Here is a 22998-nt window from a genome sequence, read left to right on the forward strand (position 1 = left end):
CTTCCCCATAAATATGGGCGAAGTTTGTGTAATGCCCACACTATGGCTAAACATCCCTTTTCAATCGTGGCTGAAACCCTTTCTCTTTGGAGCAGTTTCCTGCTAAGGAAAGCAACAGGATGCAAATTACCTTCCTTGCATCAAGGCACAAGCAATTCCAGATTCTGATGCATCTGTTTGGACTATGAATGGAGCATCAGTTAGGTGCTCTCAAAATAGGATATTGAACCAACAAAGTTTTCAAAGTTTCAAAAGCTTTCTGACACTGGCCAGACCACTGAACTCTGTCAGGTTGACACTTTTTGCAAAAGTCAGTTAAAGGAGCGGCCACATTACTAAACTGAGGCACAAACTTCCTATAATAGCCAGCCAGACCTAAGAAGGCCTGGACTTGTTTCTTAGTCCGAGGCACAGGTCACTTCTGAATGGCTTCTATCTTTCCCTCCAGGGGTCTAACTTCTCCCCCACCTACATAAAGACCCAGATAAATGACCTGCCCCAAGCCAAAGTGGCATTTCTGAGCTTTGAGTAAGCCCACCATCTTTAATCCTTTTAAACACAGTTGACAAGTGTTGGACATGAGAATCCCAGTCAGGGCTAAAGATTGCTATGTCATCTATATAGGCACAAGCAAAATTACTTAGCCCATTAAACATTGTGTTAATTAGCCTTTGAAAGGCCATGGCCCCACCCTTAACTCCAAAAGGTAACACTTTAAATTGGAATAATCCCATGTGGGTCACAAAAGCAGATTTAAGAGCAGCATCCTGATCCATGGGCACCTGCCAGTACCCCTTGGTCAGATCCAGAGTTGTAATATATTTGGCACTTCCCAGCTGCTCGATTAGATGTTCCATGCAAGGCATAGGGTAAGGGTCATTCTGGGTAATGGAATTCAGCTTTCTGTAATCCACACAGAACTTGACCTCCCCCTCCTCCTTTTTGGACACCAACACAATAGGTGAAGACCAGGGGCTACTAGGTTCTATTACTCCCAGTTCCAGCATGGATTGAATCTCTTGCTCTACCCTTGCAGCGTGCTGTCCAGTATCCTGGTAAGTCTGAGACTGAATGGGTAGATGATCACCTGTATTAATTGAGAAAGTAGCAAGCTGGGTTCTGCCAGGTTTGCCTGAAAATACATCCTTGATTTCGTTCAAGACTTGAAACAATTGAGCCTGCTGTTCAGGGGTTAAAGACCCAGGGATGAGGGCTTGATCCACAAACCCCCTGCTCCTGACTCTCAGTCAGTAAATCTACAAAACCTCCTCCTCCTTCCATTGCAGCATAGTTTAACATGAGATTACCCCTAGACTTGTATTGTTTCATCATATTTACATGATAAACACGGGGCTTCTTTGTGGAATGGGGATAAGCCAACAAACAATTAGTGCTATTGAGCTTTGCAACCAAAGGACCCTCCCATTGTGAGGTTAATTTATTGCCTGGCACAGCTTTCAGGACAAGTACTTCAGTTCCAACAGGAAAATGATGGACCTTAGTCTTCGCATCATATATGGCTTTTTGCCTTGATTCGGCTCCCCTTAGATTTTCCTGAGCCACCTCCCAGGCACTTTTTAAAGAGTACCTTAGTCTCTGTAAGTAAGCAGCTACTGGAACTGGAGAGGAACTTATCTTACCTTCCCACTCCACCTTCAACAAAGATAAGGGCCCACATACCTCCCTCCCAAAAAGCGGAAAATTGGGGGTGTACCCAGTGCTCTCTTGATTTGCATCATTGTATGCATGCATAACATAAGGAATGCCCACATCCCAATCTCCACGGTGCCATATGACATATGCCTTCAATAGTCTGGTAATGGTTTGATTCAGTCTTTCACAAACTCTGTTGGTTTCATGGCAGCCTGCTACAGAAATCAGGTGTTCCACTTCAGCCACTTCCCACAGCTTCTTGATCGATTTGGCCACAAACCCTGGGCCTTGATCTGAGAGCAAAGTCTTTGGGAATTCTAGCTGAGAAAAAATTCCCAGCAAAGCTTTGGCTAGGTTACTGGCAGTGATGCTGGATAAAGGTATAGTTTCTCCATATCTGGTTGCATAATCTATGTAAGTTAAGATAATTTTTTTGCCAGATTTAGATATTGGTAGAGGACCTATAATGTCCACTGCCATGCGTTCAAAATGCTCAGTCATAATTTGAGACACTATGAAGAGAGACTGAAAGAACTGGGCATGTTTAGCCTGGAGAAGAGAAGACTGAGGGGAGATATGATAGCACTCTTCAAGTACAAGAAAGGTTGTCACACAGAGGAAGGCCAGAATCTCTTCTCGATCATCCCAGAGTGCAGGACACAGAATAATGGGCTCAAGTTGCAGGAAGCCAGATTTCGACTGAACATCAGGAAAAACTTCCTAACTGTTAGAGCCATACGGCAATGGAACCAATGACCTAGAGAGGAAGTGGGCTCTCCGACACTGGAGGCATTCAAGAGGCAGCTGGACAGCCATCTGTTGGGAATGCTTTGATTTGGATTCCTGCATTGAGCAGGGGGTTGGACTTGATGGCTTTATAGGCCCCTTCCAACTCTACTATTCTATGATTCTATGCCATCCTGTCCTGTGTTCTTTAACATGCGGGACAGAATCCTAAAACCTCCATCCGTGCTCCTACAAAACACAAAATCACAGAAAGGGGAAATACTTCTGGGGTGGTAGAAACAAGGTCAAAAGCTCACAGGGCTCAGCCACACCGTGGGCTGATAGGACCAATCCAGCTGCCACAACTCATAAGAGAGGAGCAGTGCTGGGTGAGATCCAGGAGGTCCATCTGGTCTAGCATCCCATCCCCAACAGGAGGTCAACTCAGGTGCTTCTTGGAAACCCAGAAGCCGGGCATGAAAACAACGCCCTACAATAGGCATTCAGAGGTACACTGCCTCTGGCAATGGAGGCTTCATTCGCCGTCATGACAAATACTTGTTGATCTACCCTTCCTCCTCCTGGAATGTCTTAGACCCATTTTAAAGTCATTGGAGTCAGTGTCCACCGCCATGGTTTGTGGTTGTGAATACCATATTGGTTATGCATGGTGTGAAGACGTCTGTGGCGGACCCTTCATATCTTGATTTACTTTTCTCCTTGCCTCCCCTCTGTCCGTCTTCTTCAGGGATGGGGTACCGGTGGCCTTCCAGATGCTATGGAACTGCAGCTCCCATCATCTCTGATCATTGGCCATGCTGGCTGGGGCTGATGGGAGTTGGGAATCCAACAATATCTGGAAGGCCACAGGGACTCCGTCCTTGCTCTACCTGGACAGGCCTTTCCTCTTCTTCCAGTCACCTCCCTCCCCTCTTTGGACTCTCCCTTCTCAGCTCAGTTCTGCAAAACCTTTCCTGACCCACCAAAAGATCTGCTTTTCCTCCTGCAGTATTTATGTACTGCCACTATGGCTACTGGCCACGATAGATGGAGACAATAGACAATCAGAAGAAGGTTAGGACAAGGGGGGGCAGCTATGAGAGAACTAGAAAAGGTCATAAAATGCAAAGTTGTATCACTGAAAAAGTCAGGATCATTCAGACCATGGTATTCCCGATCTCTATGTATGGATGTGAAAGTTGGACAGTGAAAAAAGCAGATAAGAGAAAAATCAACTCATTTGAAATGTGGTGCTGGAGGAGAGCTTTGCGGATACCATGGACTGCAAAAAAGAAAAATAATTGGGTGTTAGAACAAATTAAACCAGAACTATCACTAGAAGCTAAAATGATGAAACTGAGGTTATCATACTTTGGACACATAATGAGACATGATTCACTAGAAAAGACAATAATGCTGGGGAAAACAGAAGAGAGTAGAAAAAGAGGAAGACCAAACAAGAGATGGATTGATTCCATAAAGGAAGCCATAGACCTGAACTTACAAGATCTGAACAGGCTGGTTCACGACAGACGCTCTTTGAGGTCACTGATTCATAGGGTCGCCATAACTCGCAATCGACTTGAAGGCACATAACAACAACAATGGCTACTGGCCACAATATCTGTCTTCTACTTCCACTGTTGAAGGCAGCGTAGCACTTGGGTCCTACTTGCAGACTTCCCATTAGGGCATCTGGCTGGCCACAATGAGGAAGGGATGCTGGGTTATGTTGGGCGCTTGGCCTAATCCATAGAATCATAGAGTTGGAAGGGGCCTTGTATGCCATCGAGTCCAACCCCCTGCTCACAGCAGGAAATCCACAGCTAGAGCATCTCCCGCAGATAGCTGTCCAGACTCTGCTTGAAGACATCCAGCAAAGGGGATCCCACCACCTCCCTAGGCAGTCGGTTCCATTGCTGAACTGCCCTTACTGTCAAGAAGTTCCTTCTAATGTCCAATCTGAATCTACGCTCCTGCAACTTAAAACCATTAGACCTAGTCCTACCCTCTGGGGCAGCAGAGAACAAATCTGTACCCTCCTCTATGTGACAGCCCTTCAGGTACTTAAAGAGTGCAATCATGTCACCCCTCAGCCTTCTCTTCACCAGACTGAACATGCCAAGTTCCTTCAACCTTTCCTCATAAGACTTGTTCTCCATACCGGCTATCATCCTCGTCACCCTCTTCTGAACCCGCTCTAACTTGTCTATATCTTTCTTAAAATGAGGCGCCCAGAACTGAACGCAGTATTCCAGATGAGGCCTGACCAATGCAGAATATAGTGGGACTATTACTTCCCTCGACCTGGAAACTATAGCTCTGTTTATGCAGCCCAAAACCGTGTTTGCCTTTTTTGCCGCAGCATCACACTGCTGGTTCATGTTCAACTTGCGGTCCACTACAATTCCAAGGCCCTTCTCACACGCACTACTGCTAAGCCGGGTATTTCCCATCCTGTACCCATGCATTTTGTTTTTGTGGCCTAAATGCAGAATCTTGCATTTGTCTTTATTGAATGTCATTTTATTAATTTCAGCCCAATTTTCTAGTCTATCCAGGTCCCTTTGGATTTTATTCCTGTCTTCCATTGTGTTAGCTATCCCTCCCAGTTTTGTATCATCCGCAAACTTCATAAGGCTTCCCTCCACTCCATCATCTAAGTCATTGATAAAAATGTTGAAGAGTATCGGCCTCAGGACAGAACCCTGTGGCACTCCACTCGAGACCACCTTCCAGTCCGAAGCAGAGCCACCGACGACTACTCTTTGAGTACGGTTTTCCAACCAGTTGTGAATCCACCTGACAGTATTTCCATGTAGTCCGCATTTGACTAGTTTGCTAATCAAAAGGTCGTGGGGGACTTTGTCAAACGCCTTGCTGAAATCTAGATAGATGACATCTACAGCATTTCCACCATCTACTAAGCTAGTGACCTGATCAAAAAAAGAGATGAGATTAGTTTGACAGGATTTTTTCTTGGCAAATGTGATGTTCCTATATTAATGTATATATGGTAAGTTTTGGTTGTTTAGAAGATACATGGTAAGTGGAGTGAAAGAGGAGGGGGAGTGAATGGGCAGTAGAATGCTAGATGATTGGCTGAGTGTTTAAAATGGCTGAACGTATAAAAGGAAGAGTGAGAGTGGAATCTGGGGGGAGAAGAGAAAGAGTGGGTTGCTTGGTGGGGTTTGAGAGAGTTGTTTGCCAGGAGAGAGTGGAGAAGGAGGGGGGTGGAGTTCGGATTAGTATTGAGTAAAACCATATGCTTATGTGCCTTAAGAAGAAATCTTGTTAATCTTGTTAGCTTTGTTATCTTTAATAAATACTTAATTTGGTTTACCAAAGGCCTGATCCTTGGCTGGGGTTTCACAGACCAGAAGGGAGGGTAAGGTAATGACCAAGGCTGAAGGGAAACTGTAACAAATGGTGGCAGCGGTGAAGAGAATAACAATACCAGTATTCAGAGTCTCTGGGAATACTAGTATTAGGACGTGACTGGTGGTGCCTAGTGACAGGCAGTAGCCACGCGCAGGTAGGAACCTGACAGGGAGAGCCAGGGAAGGGCGTCACAGAGGTTCTGAGAGTACATCCGCAAGTTCCTTCAATACTCTGGGATGCAGTTCATCAGGCCCTGGAGATTTGAACTCGTTTAGGTTAACTAGGTATTTCCTGACTATCTCCTTATCAATCTTGAACTGCAATCCCGACCCCTTACTGAGATTGCTACCCATGCAAGGTTGCACACTGTTCCCTTTTGGGGAGAAAACGGAGGCAAAATAGGCGTTGAGCAGTTCTGCTTTTTCCTCGTTATCTGTCAACATTTTGCCATCCTCATTGAGCAGCAGTCCCACTGTTTCCTTGGTCTTTCTCTTGCTTCGAACATATCTGAAAAACCCCTTTTTGTTGTTCCTCGCTTCCCTCGCCAGCCTCAGCTCGTTCTGGGTTTTAGCTTTCCTTATGCTATTCCTGCAAGCCCGAGCCGCTCGTCGGTACTCTTCCTTGGTGATGCGTCCTTCCTTCCATTCTTTATACATGCTCTTTTTTACTTTTATCTCCTCCACCAGTCTTTCGTGTAGCCACATTGGCTTTTTCTGATGTCTTCCATTTTTCTTCCTCTTTGGAATCGTTTGCGATTGCACTTTTTGTAATACGTTCTTCATGAACTCCCACGCTTCTTGGGCTCCTTTTTTCTTTAGTCTAACTAGCCACGGGATCCTACCCATCATTTCCCTGAGCTTGCTAAAATCGGCTTTCCTGAAATCCAAGGTCCATGTTTGACTATATTCTTCTTTGGCTTTCCCCAGAATCCCGAATTCCAGCATTATGTGGTCACTTTCCCCCAAGGTATCGACCGCTTTAATTCCTGTGACCAATTCGTCCGTGTTAGTTAAGATCAGGTCCAGGATTGCCGATCCCCTTGTTCCTTCTTCTACTTTTTGAAAGAGGAAATTATCAGCAAGGCCCATCAGGAATTTGTTGGAGGCTTTGTGCTTCGCAGAGTTTGTCTCCCAGCAGATATCCGGGTAGTTGAAGTCCCCCATCACTACTACTTCTTGCCTCCTTGAGATTTCAGAGATTTGCTTGAGAAAGGCCTCGTCTACCACCTCTGCTTGGCCAGGGGGTCTGTAGTAGGCACCTACTACCATGTCGGTTTTATTTGTTTCTCCATTTATTTTTACCCAAATGGTCTCTACCAGACCCCTTTGTTCGCTCTCTTGGATTTCCATAGAGGTGTATTTGTCTTTGACGTATAACGCTACTCCCCCTCCTTTTCTGTTGCTTCTATTCTTTCTGTAGAGTTTATATCCTTGAATGGCTATATTCCAATCATGGGAGTCATCCCACCAAGTTTCTGTTATCCCTATGATGTCATATTTGCCTTGATGCACTAAGACTTCAAGCTCCCCTTGCTTGTTTCCCAAGCTCCGCACGTTGGTATATAGACACCAGAAGTCTCTTTTGTCCTGATTGGATTCCTCCGTTAATATACCGTGAGGTTTGCCGTGCATCCCTTTCTCTCTCCCAGTGTCTGCTGTACCCTTCAAATCGTTGCGTTTACAACCCGCTGTCTTTGGATTGGTAGTTAAGCTATCATCTCCATCCCCCAGAGGCTTTAGTTTAAAGCCCTCTTGATGAGTTTTGCCATACTTCTGCCAAAGAGATTCTTCCCAGTCCTCGTGAGGTGCAGCCCATCTCTTGCCAACAGTCCCCCCTCCAAGAAGCTTAGACCATGATCCCAGAATCCAAACCTCTCCCGTCGACACCATCTGCGTAACCAGTCGTCGACCTGCAGTATCTTCCTTTCCCTTTGTAGTCCTCTATCCTTCACGGGAAGAACTGACGAGAAGATCACCTGCGCCCCCAAATCCTTGACCTTCCTACCCAGAGCCTCATAGTCTGAAGTGATCTGTTCCAAGGTTTTTCTGGCCGTGTCGTTCGTGCCCACATGGATGAGGAGAAAGGGGTACCTATCTTGTTTCCCAATGAGCCTCGGCAGGTTGTCAGCGATGTCCCGGATACTCCCGGATGCGTGCCCCAGGGAGACAACAGACTTCCCGGATGCATGCCCCAGGGAGACAACAGACTTCCCGATTCATTTTGTCCAGCTGGCATACCGGTGCCTCTACCCCCCTGAGCAATGAGTCTCCAACCACCAGCACCCTCCTCTTTTTGCCACGAGCGGTGGTTGCATCAGCTTCTTTCTTCTGGGGTGTGGAGTCTTCCATTGCAGTCAGTGTCTCTTGATGCAGGTGAGTTTGTTGAGGCTCTTCTGCCAAGAGAGTCTGATAAGTCGCAGGGTGTCTATGCGTTGCTGCAGCCCCCTAACCTTTTCTTCTAGCAGCGCCACCAATCTGCACTTGCTGCGAGTGTAATTGTGTCTAGTTTCCGTTAAGAAGATGAACATAGCACACACACGTTGCATGTGACAACAACTGCTTGATCCCCCTCCATTTTATGTTTGTTGTTTCCTGTTTCTGTTGTCAGTCTTGATGTTTCTGTTGTCAGTGCCAGGAATTAGTTGAAAGGATTGTAGTTTAGTTTTTTGTTTTTGTTTATTTAAATCCCAAGTCCCTTCGCCCTCGCAGAGAGTGCCGCCGAGCCTGATGGGAAAGAAAGTATGCAGATGAGCTGCTTACCTCACCAGAGCTCCTCCTCCTCTCTTGGTCAGCTGCCTCCCAAGTCTCTCAGGTCTTTCAGGGTCAGGAATCCCGAGTCCCTTCCAGCAGGGCTGTTCTTCGGCCAACCTCCTGCTCTTCCAGCCTTCAACAGCCTGGTGCCCTCCAAGCATTTGGGGTACAACTGCCATCAACCCCAGGCAGCATCTGGAGGACACTGGGCTGGGGATGGCTGGGCTATTCATTCATCAGTCCTGCTCCATATGCAACCAAAACATATGCAATAGTTTACTCTGAAGTCCCACTTTCTTCAGTGCAGACTACTCCCAGGTCGGTAAATGCGTAGGATTGCAGGCTGAGAGAGTTGCGCATCTATGTGGACTCAGACAGTTTATAACTGGGGTTCCCTACCACACAAGTTAATGGAGGTGGGAATGGAAATGGACCGATTTATGGCACCCCTATGAATAGGGTTTTCATGGTAAGCAGTATTCGGAGAGGGTTTACCATTGCCTTCCTCTGAGGCTAAGAGGACGTGACTGGCCCAAGGTCACCCAATGAGCTTCATGGCTATGTGGCGATTTGAACTCTGGTCTCCCAGGTCGTAGTCCAGCACATTAACCACTATGCCACACTGGCTCTCAAAAAATGAAATGGGCTGCCTTCAAGTTGATCCCGACATATAGCGACCCTATGAATAGGATTTTAGTGGTAAGCAGTGTTCAGAAGGGGTTTACCATTGCTTTCCTCTGAGGCTGAGAGGCAGTTACTGGCCCATGGTCACCCACTGAGCATCATGGCTGTGTGAGGAATCGAACCCTGGTCTCCCAGGTCATAGTCCAACACTTTAACCATACCGTATGCAATTAACATTTGCCAGTGATCCATTAATGTGCGAGCAAGGAAGAGAAGTAAACCCAAAGCGACGTTGGAGAGTTCACAGAAAATCTTAGAAATTAGGAAAGCTAGGAACAGGATCAACTTCCAAAGGTTAAGGGTGTTTGAGTCCTTCATTTATTATTTTACCATTCACATAGAGAGGAATTAAATTTGGGGAGAGGAAAGAAGGGGGTGACCTCCAGAGCAAATATACCCCATCTCCCCAAAGGAATAAAAAAGGAGAAAAGGACCCTAAAGGAACAGAATCACAGGTGTGGGGGGGACAAGGCTTGTGGGGCCCCTTGCTTCATCAAGGCAGCTGTTAGGTGTAGAAGTAGAACCTCTACATGCTGAAACACCCTGTCTGATCTTAGATGCTGCAAAGAAATCTCGCTTTGGTAAATAGATCTTGCTTTGCCTTTATAAGTTTAATTTTTTAATCAGGTAAGCTTCATATGATATCTCAGCTGCTTAATAAATGGCTAATAAGTCAGATAATTCATCCGCTACAATTCTTGTAACCAAGCCATAATTTAAACCAGTTTCTTGATAGTTTAGTGCAATGGAAGCTGAAGCAACGAGAGAAAAGGTCTGGCTGACAGCTTTGAGGTGGGAGGTGGGTGAAAGAGGACCAAGAAGGGCCGAGAGCTTAAAGGAAGCCAAGAAAGGGACTCGGGGGGGGGAATGGGAGGATCTGAAAGTGACAGGCCAGTGGGACCGATCCTGCTTCCTATGACCCTCCACCAAATTGCAGGCTCCTGGCTGTTGCCTGGAAGGGAACTCCCTTCCACCAATCTATATTGCATTTTGTCGTAAATGGGTATAGTCATCTGGGGTCCTGGGATGTGTGTCTTAGAACCCTTGCTTTTTTGTGAGTCAGGTCCCAGCAGTGTCCCCATGTGTCCCTTTCAGCATGAAAGGGGAGTGTGTTAGCCACTGAGAAAAGTCCCAATGAGTGTCAATTGCAAGCAAGCCTTTTTAGTTCCTACTTCAAAAAGCCAAGAGGGAGGATTCTACAAATGCAGAAGAAGAGACAGTGAATCCTGAGGATAGCATCCCAGCTACATTATCAAGCAGTTTAGTAGCAGCAGGAGATAAATGTGTAGTCACTGAATTCAGTAACACAAGCAATATCTCTGACAGTTAGAAAGGACAGCCAAATAGTGACAGTGATAGCGGAGCAGAAAGCAGCATTCAAGCCTGGCCAGATTATAATTTTAGAAGGTTGCATAATCTTAGAGAGGGGCGTAGCTTTGACTACCAAGAAGGGATCCTGCACTTCTGAATTTGCCACTACACCCCTGGGACCTTAGGGTGAAGGGTGGGTAAGAAATCAATCAATCAAAAAATAGGGTCCCTTTGGGTTGTTTGCAGTGGAGGAGGGACAAGGTCCTTCCCTTTGCCCACCACCTTCTTCCAACTCCTTCCCCCATCCCCAATGAAACATTAATGGCTGAACCTTTTCCTACTCAGCAATATCCTTTTTTAAAGTGAAGTTAGAAAGCTAAACATGGCTGAGTCAATATAGGTTGTTTTTAATTTAATGCTGTAATTTAAAACCGTTGAAACCTGCACTGGGTAAAGGGTGGGTAAATAATAACAATAACAATAATAATTTCACAAGGACACAGGATGGAATCACCTGCAGTTCAGGAAAGCAGAAAGGAAACTAACCAGCCCCTCTCAAAAAGCAACCTAGGCTATTTCCACCTGCCCCATTTAAAGCCGTTTCCTCTGAACAAGGGCATCCCTTCCTCGCCCCATAGAAAGTGGAGAGATGAAGGGCTGCGTGAAGATCCTGCAGTGGAGTTTGGGTACCGCTTAGTTTGGATTGGTATGCACGGAGGAGCATGCAGATTCGGAAATGGGAGTCTGGAGGTTCCGGTCCTCTTTCACACCCTTCATCATCATTATCTGGTTTCACTCCTCCCCTGCAATCTTTTCCCACCGTCTCCTCGCCAAAGAATCTCAGAAACCAATCCCATCCTCCCCCCCGAAGGGCGGGACAGTAAACAAAGCTTCATTCACTAGAAACCAGAGACGCGGGAAAGAATGAAAATCTGTGCTCAGCGCTTGTTTCCTCTTTGGCTCCTAAACGGAGAGATAATCCAGCTGCTTGACCTTCTAAGGGTTAAAATGAGACGAGCTTGATTCCTAGAGAGGAAAGCAATTGAGAGGGAAGGTCCTGCAGAGCAAGAACACCTCCTTCCTGCCTGGTTCTTCCCTTGGAGGAAAAGTGGCATCTGCCTCCATCAAGGTCTGCATCAGGGCCCCTTCTGGGATCTGGTGAGCTCCCCTCCTTTGCGCATTTGGGCGAAGGGGAGTCGCAGGGCTGCAGGGCAGGGTGCAGAGGAGGAACTGCAAGGCAGGATAGTGAGGAGGGGGCTAGGAGACCCGGGGGGGGGAGAGATGCCCAGATTCCAATGCCTGCCAGTGGTTTGATAGGGGGGAAGGGGGGGTCGTTAGCCTGTTGGGAAGGCGTAGCGTGGGAGAAAAGCAAGTAGGACCCTCATCCCATTTACCCCATTGGGAGGTGAGTTGTGCAGCTGAGCCATCCGAGAACAGCCACCCCTTTTCCCTTTCCTCCTCTCTGCCAAACCAGAAGGCCCCTTTGATATGCAGGTTGGGTGGGCAGAGGGGATTTAAAGTCGGCCTGCAAAGATGAGAGTTCGCAGTGAAAGGGATTCATCAACCGTACTTCTATTAGAATTTGCCCCCCTCCCCTTAATCAGGCACAGGGTCCTGGTGGATCCGCCTGGATACACCTTTAGACATGCAACTCTGTGGTGGTGAACTGGAACCCTTTGAATCAAAGGCAAGGCACAGTGACTAAAAGTGAGCACACTTGTGCAGTTGTGGCTGGTGACACTGGGCGAAGAGAGGAGGAAGACCGAGAGAGGGAGCGTGGACCAAGGGGGAGGAGTTGTAAGGGGCAGATGGAGTGCTGCAGCTTCTGAATGTCAACAGAACTGACGATTTTAATCCCTGGTCCTCATGTGAAGGAATCTCTCTTCAGTTTCTAGTATTGTCACATTCACCTGCTTTTCCTTCCAGGAGAAGGGATGCTCTCTAGCCAGACTCATCCATATTTGCTTTGGGAATTTTTTTCCAGCCTGACAATGTATTAAATCAAATCTCATAACAAGACAATGTCTTGGTTTTGCAGGGCTTGGGAGCTCCTCCAGTCAGGGCAGCCTTTGCCTTGAGACAAAAAGTTGAGGGAGGTCTTGGGACTTCCTCTGAGCACAAATCAAAGATGGACAAGCAAGACTCAGCTAGCCGTGGAGAAGGAAGAGGCCCTGATGCCTTCAGCAAGGAGAGCACTGGAGAATTCTGGGGAAGAACTGTGCAGAAGATCCTGAGTGAGGAGGGCACCCTCAGCTCAGATGTACACCGTCAGCATTTCAGGTATTTCTGCTACCAAGAGGCTGAGGGCCCCCGAGAGGCTTTCGGCAGACTCCACCATCTCTGCCATCGGTGGCTGAAGCCAGAGCAATACACGAAAAATCAGATCCTGGACCTGGTAATCCTGGAGCAGTTCCTGGCTGTCCTTCCCCCGGAGATGGCGAGCTGGGTGAGGGAATGTGGAGCGGAGACCAGTTCCCAGGCAGTGGCCCTGGCCGAAGGTTTCCTCCTGAGCCAGGCAGTGGAGAAGAATCAGGAAGAGCAGCAGGTGACAGAGTTTCATTCTGCTAATTTTTAGCAGATAAGAATGTGAGGGAGCATATCCCAAAAGTTGTGATAATTTTCTAATCTTTTCTGAAAAATGTCAGAAACTCCAAAGGCCTTTGCCTCCATCATCCCTTTTCTAATCGTTTTCCTGATTCCCTCTTCTTTGGTAAAGGGTCTGTTTGCAGAAGCGGTCACTAATTTCCCTGAGGCAAAGAAGGCTTCATCAGAACACAGAGAGAGTGCACTGCAAAGGTGGACTGTGCAGGAGACTGATGGAGGTGCCACCTTACTTGGTAAGGGTTAATGGGGCAGCGACTTGAATTTGGTCTCCCTCTGTTGATTGTGCAAGAAATCTATGGGATGCTTTTAGGTTCTCCTGACACATTGTTTGGGGGGGGCACACTTCCCTCCAGTCTTTTTCCACAGTTCTATCATGTTTTATTTTCAACACTTGGAAGACTTTATATATGGAAGAGACCCCAAAAGGGAGATGAAATATAATATGGCTCTAAACATCAAAATGTATGAAGTGGATGAAACACTATGCATTGTCAACATGTACCTCTTAACCTCTGAGACAAGCATGTGCTACTGGCTTCCCACCATCTTTGTCTTTCACAGGCGATGGAATGATACCGTCAAGACCTACTCAGCCATCTTTTCCTTGCAATGGAGGAGAAGCAGCCGCCGTGGCACCGCATCAGGTAGGGGGGATCACTAGGGAAAGAGGCTGGGAGCAACTTGAGTGCCCCTTTCTCCTGCTCCCTCCCTGGGCCAAAACAAACCTCTTTCCTTTTTGCTTCTGTCAAAACTGCCCACAAAGAAGGTTGTGAAAGCCGCTTAGGAAGTAGTATCTTACAGGTTTAATTTCTGCACAATAATACCCAGCCACTTTTCCTTGACTACCCTTCTGGATTTTGCTAGTAGATAACATAAATATTATCTGTAAAGAGGAAAATATGTCCTTTTATTTTAGGGTCTAGTGTCCTTTGAGGATGTGGCTGTGTATTTCATGGAAGATGAATGGGTTCTGCTGGATCCTGACCAGAGAGCTCTGCATAAGGAAGTCATGGAGGAGAACTGTGAGATTGTCGCCTCTCTCTGTAAGTCTCCACCTTTCCCTTCTTCAGGGGTGGAGAACCTGTAGTCCTCCAGATGTTGCTGGACTTCAGCTCCTGTCATCTGAGATGACTGTTCACATTCCCTATCCTGCCCTAGCTTAAATTTGTGTTAAAATTCTATATTATATTCTATATTGCATGCCTCCCTGGGCTCCTACTGGGAGGGGTAGGATATAAATTTAATTTAATAATAATAATAATAATAACAATAATAACAACAATAATAACAATAACAACAACAACAACAACAACAATAATAATAATGATAATAAAAAGACTGTCCATTTGCTACTGGGCCAAGTTCAAGGTTCTGGTTTTGGTTTATAAAGCCCTATACAGCTTGGGACCAGGATACCTGGAAGACCGTCTTACCCCTTATATACCCAGTTGATCACTGCGCTGTGTGGGTGAGGGCTCCTGCAGATACCATCTTATTTATTTATATATTTATTATTTAATTTATATCCCGCCCTTCCTCCCAGCAGCTGCCCAGGGCGGCAAACAGAAATGGTAAAAACACTTTAAAACATCATAAACACAGAGCTTAAAATACATTAAAACAAAGCAACGTTAAAGACATTTTCTTAAAAAAACTTTAAAAACATCTTTTAGAAAAGGGTTAAAAACATTATTTAAAAAATTAACAAGTAATTCTAACACAGACACAGACTGGGATAGGTCTCAACTTAAAAGGCTTGTTGAAAGAGAAAGGTCTTCAATAGGTGCCGAAAAGATAGCAGAGATGGCTTATCAGGAGGTCCGTTCCACACAACATAGGAAACAGACATTTAATGTGGTGGCACCTAGCCTGTGGAATTCTCTCCCCTTTAATATTAGACAGGTGCTGTATCTGTTATCTTTTCAGCGCCTCTTTCAACAAGCCTTTTAATTTGAGACCCTATTTCCCAGTCTGAATCTGTGTTGGAATTGCTTGTTAATATGTTTTTAACCTTTTTTAAAAAGATGCCTTGAAAACTTAAAAAAAAATGTTTTTAAATATGTTTTGTTTTAATATATTTCAAAGTCTGTTTTTATGATGTTTTAAAGTGTTTTTAGTACTTTTGTTTGCTGCCCTGGGCTCCTGCTGGGAGGAAGGGTGGGATATAAATCAAATAATAAATATAAATAAATAAATAAATAAATGTTTTTAGCATTTTTTGGTCATTCATAGAATCATAGAATAGAATCACCAAATCATAGAGTTGAAAGGGACCTATAAGGCCATCGAGTCCAACCCCCTGTTCAATGCAGGAATCCAAGTCCCGATTCAAGTCCCTTTCTTTCCTTTCTAGCAGAGACTTCCATATTTTAATTGGTTAAAAGCTTTATATCACACCTTTTCATTTAACAAAAATCCACAATCCTTATCTTTTTATTTCATTTAACAAGATTTAATATATTGCTTAATCAACAAAAACCGTTTACATAAAACAATATAAAATATTTGTAAGAAAACACCATTAAAATCAAACTTTAAATACATATCGCTAGGGGAATATTCCCAATAAGAAAATACCATACATACTTATCCGCGTCTATACATAAAAATGTAAGTGTAATGCTGCAGTTTGCTTGGCCACACACAGGTGGTGCTGCAAACTAGAGAGTGGTAAGAGGTGGTGGATGGGCAGCCCAGGCAAGCCTCAGAGGAACAGCCAGAATAGGCTACAGCGGCCACCACCCTGCTCCGCTGGCTCTTTGGCCTGCCAGCCTTGGGGCCCCTGCTTCTGGGATCCACATCCCCCAACCGGCTGGCACTGCTGCTGTCCACCTTCCTGGAGGCCAGGCCTGGCAACCAAGAGGTCTTCTGTATCTTTAAAAGGTGTGCAGGGGGAAGGGAGAATTCCACCTTGTGTTTTTTCCCATTACAGGGTTGCAAGAGCACCTGCACTTGGCTGACTTTCTCTTCTCCTAGAGATACAGGATCAGTCTCAGGCCCTGAATCTGGCAACCCTAGCCTTGCTTGACTGCAGGACATTTGAATTCCCTCTCTGTCCCCTCTTCCCCTTTGTTTAGCTAAGTCTGGCTTGCTTGCGTTTTTCTTTTTCCTCTCCCACTTTCAGTCTTGGTAGCAGCAACCAGAATGCAATGCAACTGCTCCCCTGAACCTGTGCATGATCCTGTCCCCTTCATTCCTCTGCTGGCGCTTTCAGTCGATCCGATTCCTTCCCTCACCCCTGCCCTCCTTTTGCAGGCTACGATATGATGTGCATTAGTGAGTCACACACAAATGGACCAGGGGGAGGAAATGCTTCTGGGCTCTACTATCGCTGTATACGCAGCTTCATAAGAGGGGCTTGCTTCTCTTCTCTTATTGCAGCAGGTGGAGCTGCTCTTTCATAGTGAGTAAGACCCAAATAATGTAGCATTTAAAGCAAACCAAGCTCTGGAGGGGTGTGGCTGTGTCAGCCAGATTGGTTCAGCTATGGATAAGCTGGCTTCTTTCAGTGTGTTTCTTAGCAAACAGCAACACGACCGCTGAAGCCAGCAAACCAGGAGAAACATTTCCTGCAGAGAAAATCTGAGTAAAAAGGTAAAGGTGTCCCCGCACTTGTAGTGCGAGTCAGTCTTGCGACGTTTACTAGGCAGACCGTATATATGGGGTGGGATTGCCAATTCCTTCCCTGGCCTTTCTTTACCCCCACAGCATAGGCCGGGTACTCATTTTACCGACCACGGATGAATGGAAGGCTGAGTGGACCTCGACCCCTTTTACCGGAGATTTGACTTCCTCCTTCCGTTGGAATCGAACTCCGGCCGTGAGCAGAGCTTTCGGCTGCATTACCGCCGCTTACCACTCTGCGCCACGGAGGATCTTATGCATGCTTATACAGAAGTAATTCCTACTGTATTAAGTGGGGCTTACCACCAAGTAACACCCTTTGGGGAGGAGCCCTTTTAGGCTGCAATCCTATGCTCACTTAGTAAGAGCTCCTGAACTCAGTGGAGCTTACTTCTGAGTAGACATATAGAAGACTCAAAGATTACAATTATGCCAGTAGGGTGGGGGCCACAACAGAGAATGCCCTCTCTCTGGTCCGCACCAGCCTAGCTGTTCTCACCGGTGGGACCGAGAGAAGGTCTTGAGAGGCTGATCTCATCAGGCGGCACAATTGGTGATTCTGGAGGTGATCCCAACTTTTGCTCAAGCAGCTCAAGGCGGCATACATGGTTCTCCTTCCCATGATGTCCTCACAACAACCCTGTGAGGTAGGCTAGGCTGAGAGTCTGTAACTGGCTCAAACTCACCCAGTGAACTGAATGGTTAAGTGGGGATTTGAACCCCGGTCTGTGCTGATGCTGTGTTATATAGAAATAGTAGTATCCCCAATTTTGGTCGCACCACGGCCCCTCATGGCAGCCATTCTGTGTCAAGCCACACCCCTGCAGCGTGGTGCCCCTGGTACTTCTCAAAATTCCCAGTGTATCCCTGGGCCCAAAAAACTTGGTGACCTCTGTTCTAAGAGGTTGGCAAGGGCTGGGGGACTGGAAGTAGTTCGCGAAGTCCAAAGGAGAACAGCTCTTGATATGGGGGTGCAAAGAGAAGGGAACAAGGATAGCAAAGGGCTTTGCAATCCCCTGCTCTTCTCCTTTGCACCTCCAGCATCAGTGTAGCCCTGTAAGTGAGGTTGGTAAGTGAAGCAAGCAGGGGTTCAGCCCCTTGCCATCAGAAATGTGAAAGAATTATCTGTCAAAATGGTTAGGATAGCTTTTCGCTATATGGTCTGGACTTTGGTACCAGCAATAAAGCATCTTATAATAATTTTCTTTTATAAATTGATACATAGGTAAATTAGTACTATATAGCTCTGAACCTCCTTTGCCATCTTGTTTTAAATTCATTACCTTTGGGTGGTATTCGGTGCTAATCCTACTCAGCGTAGAGCCATTCAAGTTGATGTATATGACTAACTTAGGTTCATTAATTTCAATTGGTCTACTTTAAATAGGACTAGCACTGGATACAACATAATATAAAATATGTCTATTACTTCTTGACATAAGTTTTTCAGACACTCTCATATCTGTACTAATACTTCTCTGATGTTTAAATAAATAAATTCTGATTTGGAAATAGTGATATCATAAAGGTGAGTTCGAATACATTTTATCTTTTATTCCAGGTAATGCTCTTTTCTATTTTCATTGCAGCATGTGGAAAGGACTTTCGTCATAGTTCTAGCCTTACTACCCATCAAAGGAACCATATACGAGAGAGACCGTATCAATGCTTGGAGTGCGGAAAGAGTTTCGCTCACAAGTGGGTTCTCACTAATCATCAAAGAATGCACACAGGGGAGAAACCATATAAATGCCTGGAGTGTGGAAAGAGCTTCACCCGAAAGGTGAATCTCACTCCTCATCAAAGAATTCACACAGGGGAGAAACCATATAAATGCTTGGAATGCGGAAAGACCTTTAGACAGAAGAGGTATCTGACTTCTCATCAAAGCAGCCACACAGAGGAGAAACCATTTCAGTGCTTGCAGTGTGGAAAGACCTTCAGACATAATGTGACTCTTACTAACCATCAAAAATTTCACACAGGGGAGACACCGTATCAATGCCTGGAGTGTGGAAAGAGCTTCATTAGTATTTCTCACCTTACTTCCCATCAAACACTTCACACTGGGGAGAAACCATATCAGTGCTTGGAGTGTGGAAAGAGTTTCACTCAGAAGAGTCATCTCACTTCTCACCAAACTATTCACACAGGGGAGAAACCATATAAATGCTCTGAGTGTGGAAAGTGCTTCCGTCTGAACAGGTATCTCACTTCTCATCAAAGAATTCACACAGGAGAGAAACCATATCAGTGTTTGGATTGTGGAAAGAACTTCAGTGACAAGAAAACTTTAACTTCCCACCAAAAACTTCATATAGGGGAGAAACCATGTCAGTGAGTGAATGTGGAGTGGAATGAGCTTTACTCGGAAGATACATCTCATCAAAGAACACACTCAGTGGAAGCCATAGACATTGTACAATATGTAATGAGGACTCACTTATGAGATGCACTGTGGAACTAAATGCCAGGCAAGGAGTCCTATTGATGTGCTGAGCTAAGATAACAAAGAAATTTAACTGATTTAAAATTTTGTTTTCTGTTTAAAAATACATAGAAATTATAGTCTGTAAGTAACTGATTGGTGGTACTGAATGTGGAATACTTGGGCACTGTGTCATAGTTCCTGCAAGACTCCCGCTATCTCACTGCCCCACCTCACCCTGCCTTGCTTGAGCAGATAGTTCAGCTTCTGTGTGGGAGCACTCGGCTCCCATTGTTGGCTGGAGGTAGTCATCTTGTATGGCCAAGTTTGCTGATGATATTAAATTGTTCAAGGTTGTTAAAACAAAAAGGGATTGCGAAGAGCTCCTAAAGGACCTCTCCAAACTAAGTGAATGAGTGGTAAAATGGCAAATGAAATTCAATGTACACAAGTTTAAAGTTACGCATATTGGAGCAAAAATTGTAAATTTCACATATATGCTCATGGGGTCTGAATTGGCAGTGACTGACCAGGAGTGAGAGCTTGGGGTTGTAGTGGAAAGCTTGATGAAGATGTCGACTCAGTGTGCAGCAGCTGTGAACAAGGCGAATTCCATGCTAGGGATCATTAGGAAAGGTACTGAAAATAGAACTGCCAATATCATAATGCCATTATATAAATCTGTGGTGCAGCTTTATTTAGAATACTGTGTACATTTCTGGTCACCTCACCTAAACGAGGATAGCGTAGAGCTGGAAAAGGGTCAGAAAAGGGCAACTAATATGATTAAGGTGATGGAGCAACTCCCCTATAAGGAAAAGTTGCAGCATTTGGGGCTTTTTAGTTTAGAGAAAAGGCAAGTCAGAGGTGACATGATAGAAGTGTATAAAATGATGCATGCAGGGAGAAAGTGGACAGAGAGAAGTTTTTCTCCCTATCTCATAACACTAGAACTCGTGGACATCCAATGAAGCTGAATGTTGGAAGATTCAGGACAGACAAAATAAAATACTTCTTCAAACAACACATAGTTAAACTATGGAATTTGCTCCCACAAGAGGCAGTGATGGCCATCAACTTGGATGGCTTTAAAAGAGGATTAAAAGCATGGGGGGAAAGGCTATCAGTGACTGTATGCTTCCACATACCAATTGCTGGAAACCGCAGGAGAGGAGAGTACTCTTTGCATTCAGGTCCTGTTTGCAGGTTTTCCATGGGCAACTTGTTGGCAACTCTGAGAACAGTATGCTGGACTAGATGGGCCACTGCTTATTTAGGTGGAACCAGAGCCAATGAAAGGCAGAGCCAACTCACCCATGTTTTGTCCCCAGCTTCCTCCCTGGCTTAGTTTTGCAAGCTCAACTGAGGAAGAAGCTGACAGGCAGCAGGAAAGCAGGCAGCGGGGACTGGCTGAGGGCAGACTGAGACTGATGGGGTCATGCCCCACCTAGACACCTCTGGGCAGAACTGTCTTTTCTGTCGAGCTAGCACTGCAAAACAGCATACCTTGACACCACTATACACAGTTAACCGGAGGTGATAACAATAACTAGAATTCCTCCAAAAGAAATGAAGTTTGCTGTGGCCGCCCTGCTCTGAGGTTGCAGCCCCGAATCCAGCTGATTTCTCCACAAGGCTCCTGCCTTGTGAGGTGTTGTTGCTATGCGCCTTCAAGTCAATCACGACTTACGGCGACCCTATGAATCAGTGACCTCCAAGAGCATCTGTCGTAAACCACCCTGTTCAGATCTTGTAAGTTCAGGTCTGTGGCTTCCTTTGCATGCAGAAGGTCCAGGGTTCAATCCCTGGTGTCTCCAGTCAGTGTAGACAATACTGAATACCCAGTATAAGGGAGCTATTTGGTTCTTTCAGGTTGTGAGCAAAAGTGTGTTGGGGAGGATTTGTGGGGGATTTGTTGTGTACCTTCAAGTCCATTATGACTTATGGCGACCCTATGAATCAGTGACCTCCAAGAGCATCTGTCGTAAACCACCCTGTTCAGATCTTGTAAGTTCAGGTCTATGGCTTCCTTTATGGGATCAATCCATCTCTTGTTTGGCCTTCTTTTTCTACTCCCTTCTGTTTTTCCCAGCATTATTGTTTCCAGTGAATCATGTCTTCTCATTATATGTCCAAAGTATGATAACACCAGTTTCATCATTTTAGCTTCTAATGATAGTTCTGGTTTAATTTGTTCTATGACCCAATTATTTGTCTTTTTCACAGTCCATGGTATGTGCAAAACTCTCCTCCAACACCACATGTGAGGAGTTGAGAAAGCTAAAAAGAGCCTGGGTCAATTCCACAAAGACCCTAGAAGGAACCCCATTTCAGTTCAGGGCAGCGGGAGAAGGGAAACTGAGGCATCTCTCACACACGCAGTGCAGCTGTTCTCCCTCCACCGCCCAGGGCGGGGTGGGTTCTGCCGCTTCCTTTACAGCACCATCGTGCTCCGGCTTTTGCAAGGGCTGCGTCCGTGTTTCCCTTCTGGGATCAGGTGAGCTCCGCGCTGTGGTTTTGAGTGAAGCGGAGTCCCAGGGCTGCAGAGGGGACGGTGGCTGGGAGGGAAGAGCAGCCAATCAAATGGGGAGACAAGAGGACTGGTGGGAGAAGGGTGGCAGGGGAGTTGCAGGAGGGTGGTGAAACGGACACAGTGGAGATGGGGTGCCACTGCAGCAATAAGCAGATCGCGGTGAGAAAAAACTAAACAAAGGCCAACCTGTGGGTCCCCGTTGTGGGGCGGAGGGAAGAGCATCTCACTTGCACCGTGCATCTTTCCCGCTTGGCTCCTCCTTTGAGAGTCCCACATAAACGGCTCTGCTGCTTGCAGAACTAGATTCCTAGAGAGGAAGGGACTTGGGGGTGGGTGCGAAGGGGGGGTAGTGTTCTCCATAGCAACTGCAAGCCCGAAAGCCGCTTCCTGCCCCGCCTTCTCTCTTGAGGGGTGTGTGTGTGTGGGGGGGGGGAAGCGGCCGTTCTCTTTTGCAAGGGCTCCGTCCGTGTTTCCCTTCTGGGATCAGGTGAGCTCCGCGCTGTGGTTTTGAGTGAAGCGGAGTCCCAGGGCTGCAGAGGGGAGGGTGGCTGGGAGGGAAGAGCAGCCAATCAAATGGGGAGACAAGAGGGCAAGATCTACTGCTTGGGAAGGGGAGAGGGTCCCATTAATCGGGCACAGATCTCTCCCTTAATGCCAAAATGTCTCTCCTGGTGCATTTTTGCATGTGTACCAGCCCTGATCAGAGGGGGAGACTTTTAAGTAAGGCATGAAAGCGTTCGAAAATGGGTGCCAAAAATGTAAAAGGACTAATCAGAGCACAACTGGTGACTTCCAGTTCCTGCTGGGCACAAAGCTTGTGGGCTCCTCAGAAGGAAAAGCTGGGCAGTGCAGGGGACAGGACGCTGCCCCATGTGAATCTTTGATCTGCCCTCAGCAAGGCAGCTCTTGCTTGAGAGAGGAGTGGAGCCTCCATGTGTAGAGGAAGTACACCGGCTATCAGTCACTATAGAGAAGTTACCTTGTTCTGACATTAATTAAAATTAATCAATTAAGCATTTATGTTTTAGCTAAAAGTGTGGCTTTATACATAAGTGAGCTTGATAGCTAAATAAGCTGTCTGCAAGCCTGAGAATTAATCAACTTACATTCTTTAGCTGATGTAAATGAATTTCTAAGCAGTTTAGCGTAAGTGAGGCTGAAGAAGGAAATGGCAGCAGCAGAAAGGGGCATGGAGAAGGCCTGTGGCTGGGAACTTTTGACTGATGAAACTACGGAATTCGCTCCCAAAAGATGTAGTGATGGCCACCATCTTGGATGGCTTTAAAAGATTTGACAGATTCATG

At 46.0% G+C, this 22998-nt stretch overlaps 1 protein-coding gene across 1 annotated transcript in view; it reads left to right on the forward strand.

Annotated features, from left to right (window-relative positions):
* LOC133378925 (zinc finger protein 219-like) overlaps positions 1-19625 on the forward strand; it is a 29248-nt gene extending 9623 nt beyond the window's left edge. Inside the window, exons 7-12 of the mRNA XM_061613539.1 lie at positions 11527-11663; positions 12544-13050; positions 13222-13342; positions 13671-13753; positions 14026-14152; positions 18323-19625. Coding sequence (XP_061469523.1) covers positions 11527-11663; positions 12544-13050; positions 13222-13342; positions 13671-13753; positions 14026-14152; positions 18323-19074 — 1727 coding nt within the window. The 3' untranslated portion in view covers positions 19075-19625. The remainder of the gene's footprint in view (positions 1-11526; positions 11664-12543; positions 13051-13221; positions 13343-13670; positions 13754-14025; positions 14153-18322) is intronic.
* Positions 19626-22998: the final 3373 nt, after the last annotated feature.

This window comes from Rhineura floridana, chromosome 3 (genome assembly GCF_030035675.1).
Source record: "Rhineura floridana isolate rRhiFlo1 chromosome 3, rRhiFlo1.hap2, whole genome shotgun sequence".
In the NCBI taxonomy this organism is placed as follows: Eukaryota; Metazoa; Chordata; class Lepidosauria; order Squamata; family Rhineuridae; genus Rhineura; species Rhineura floridana.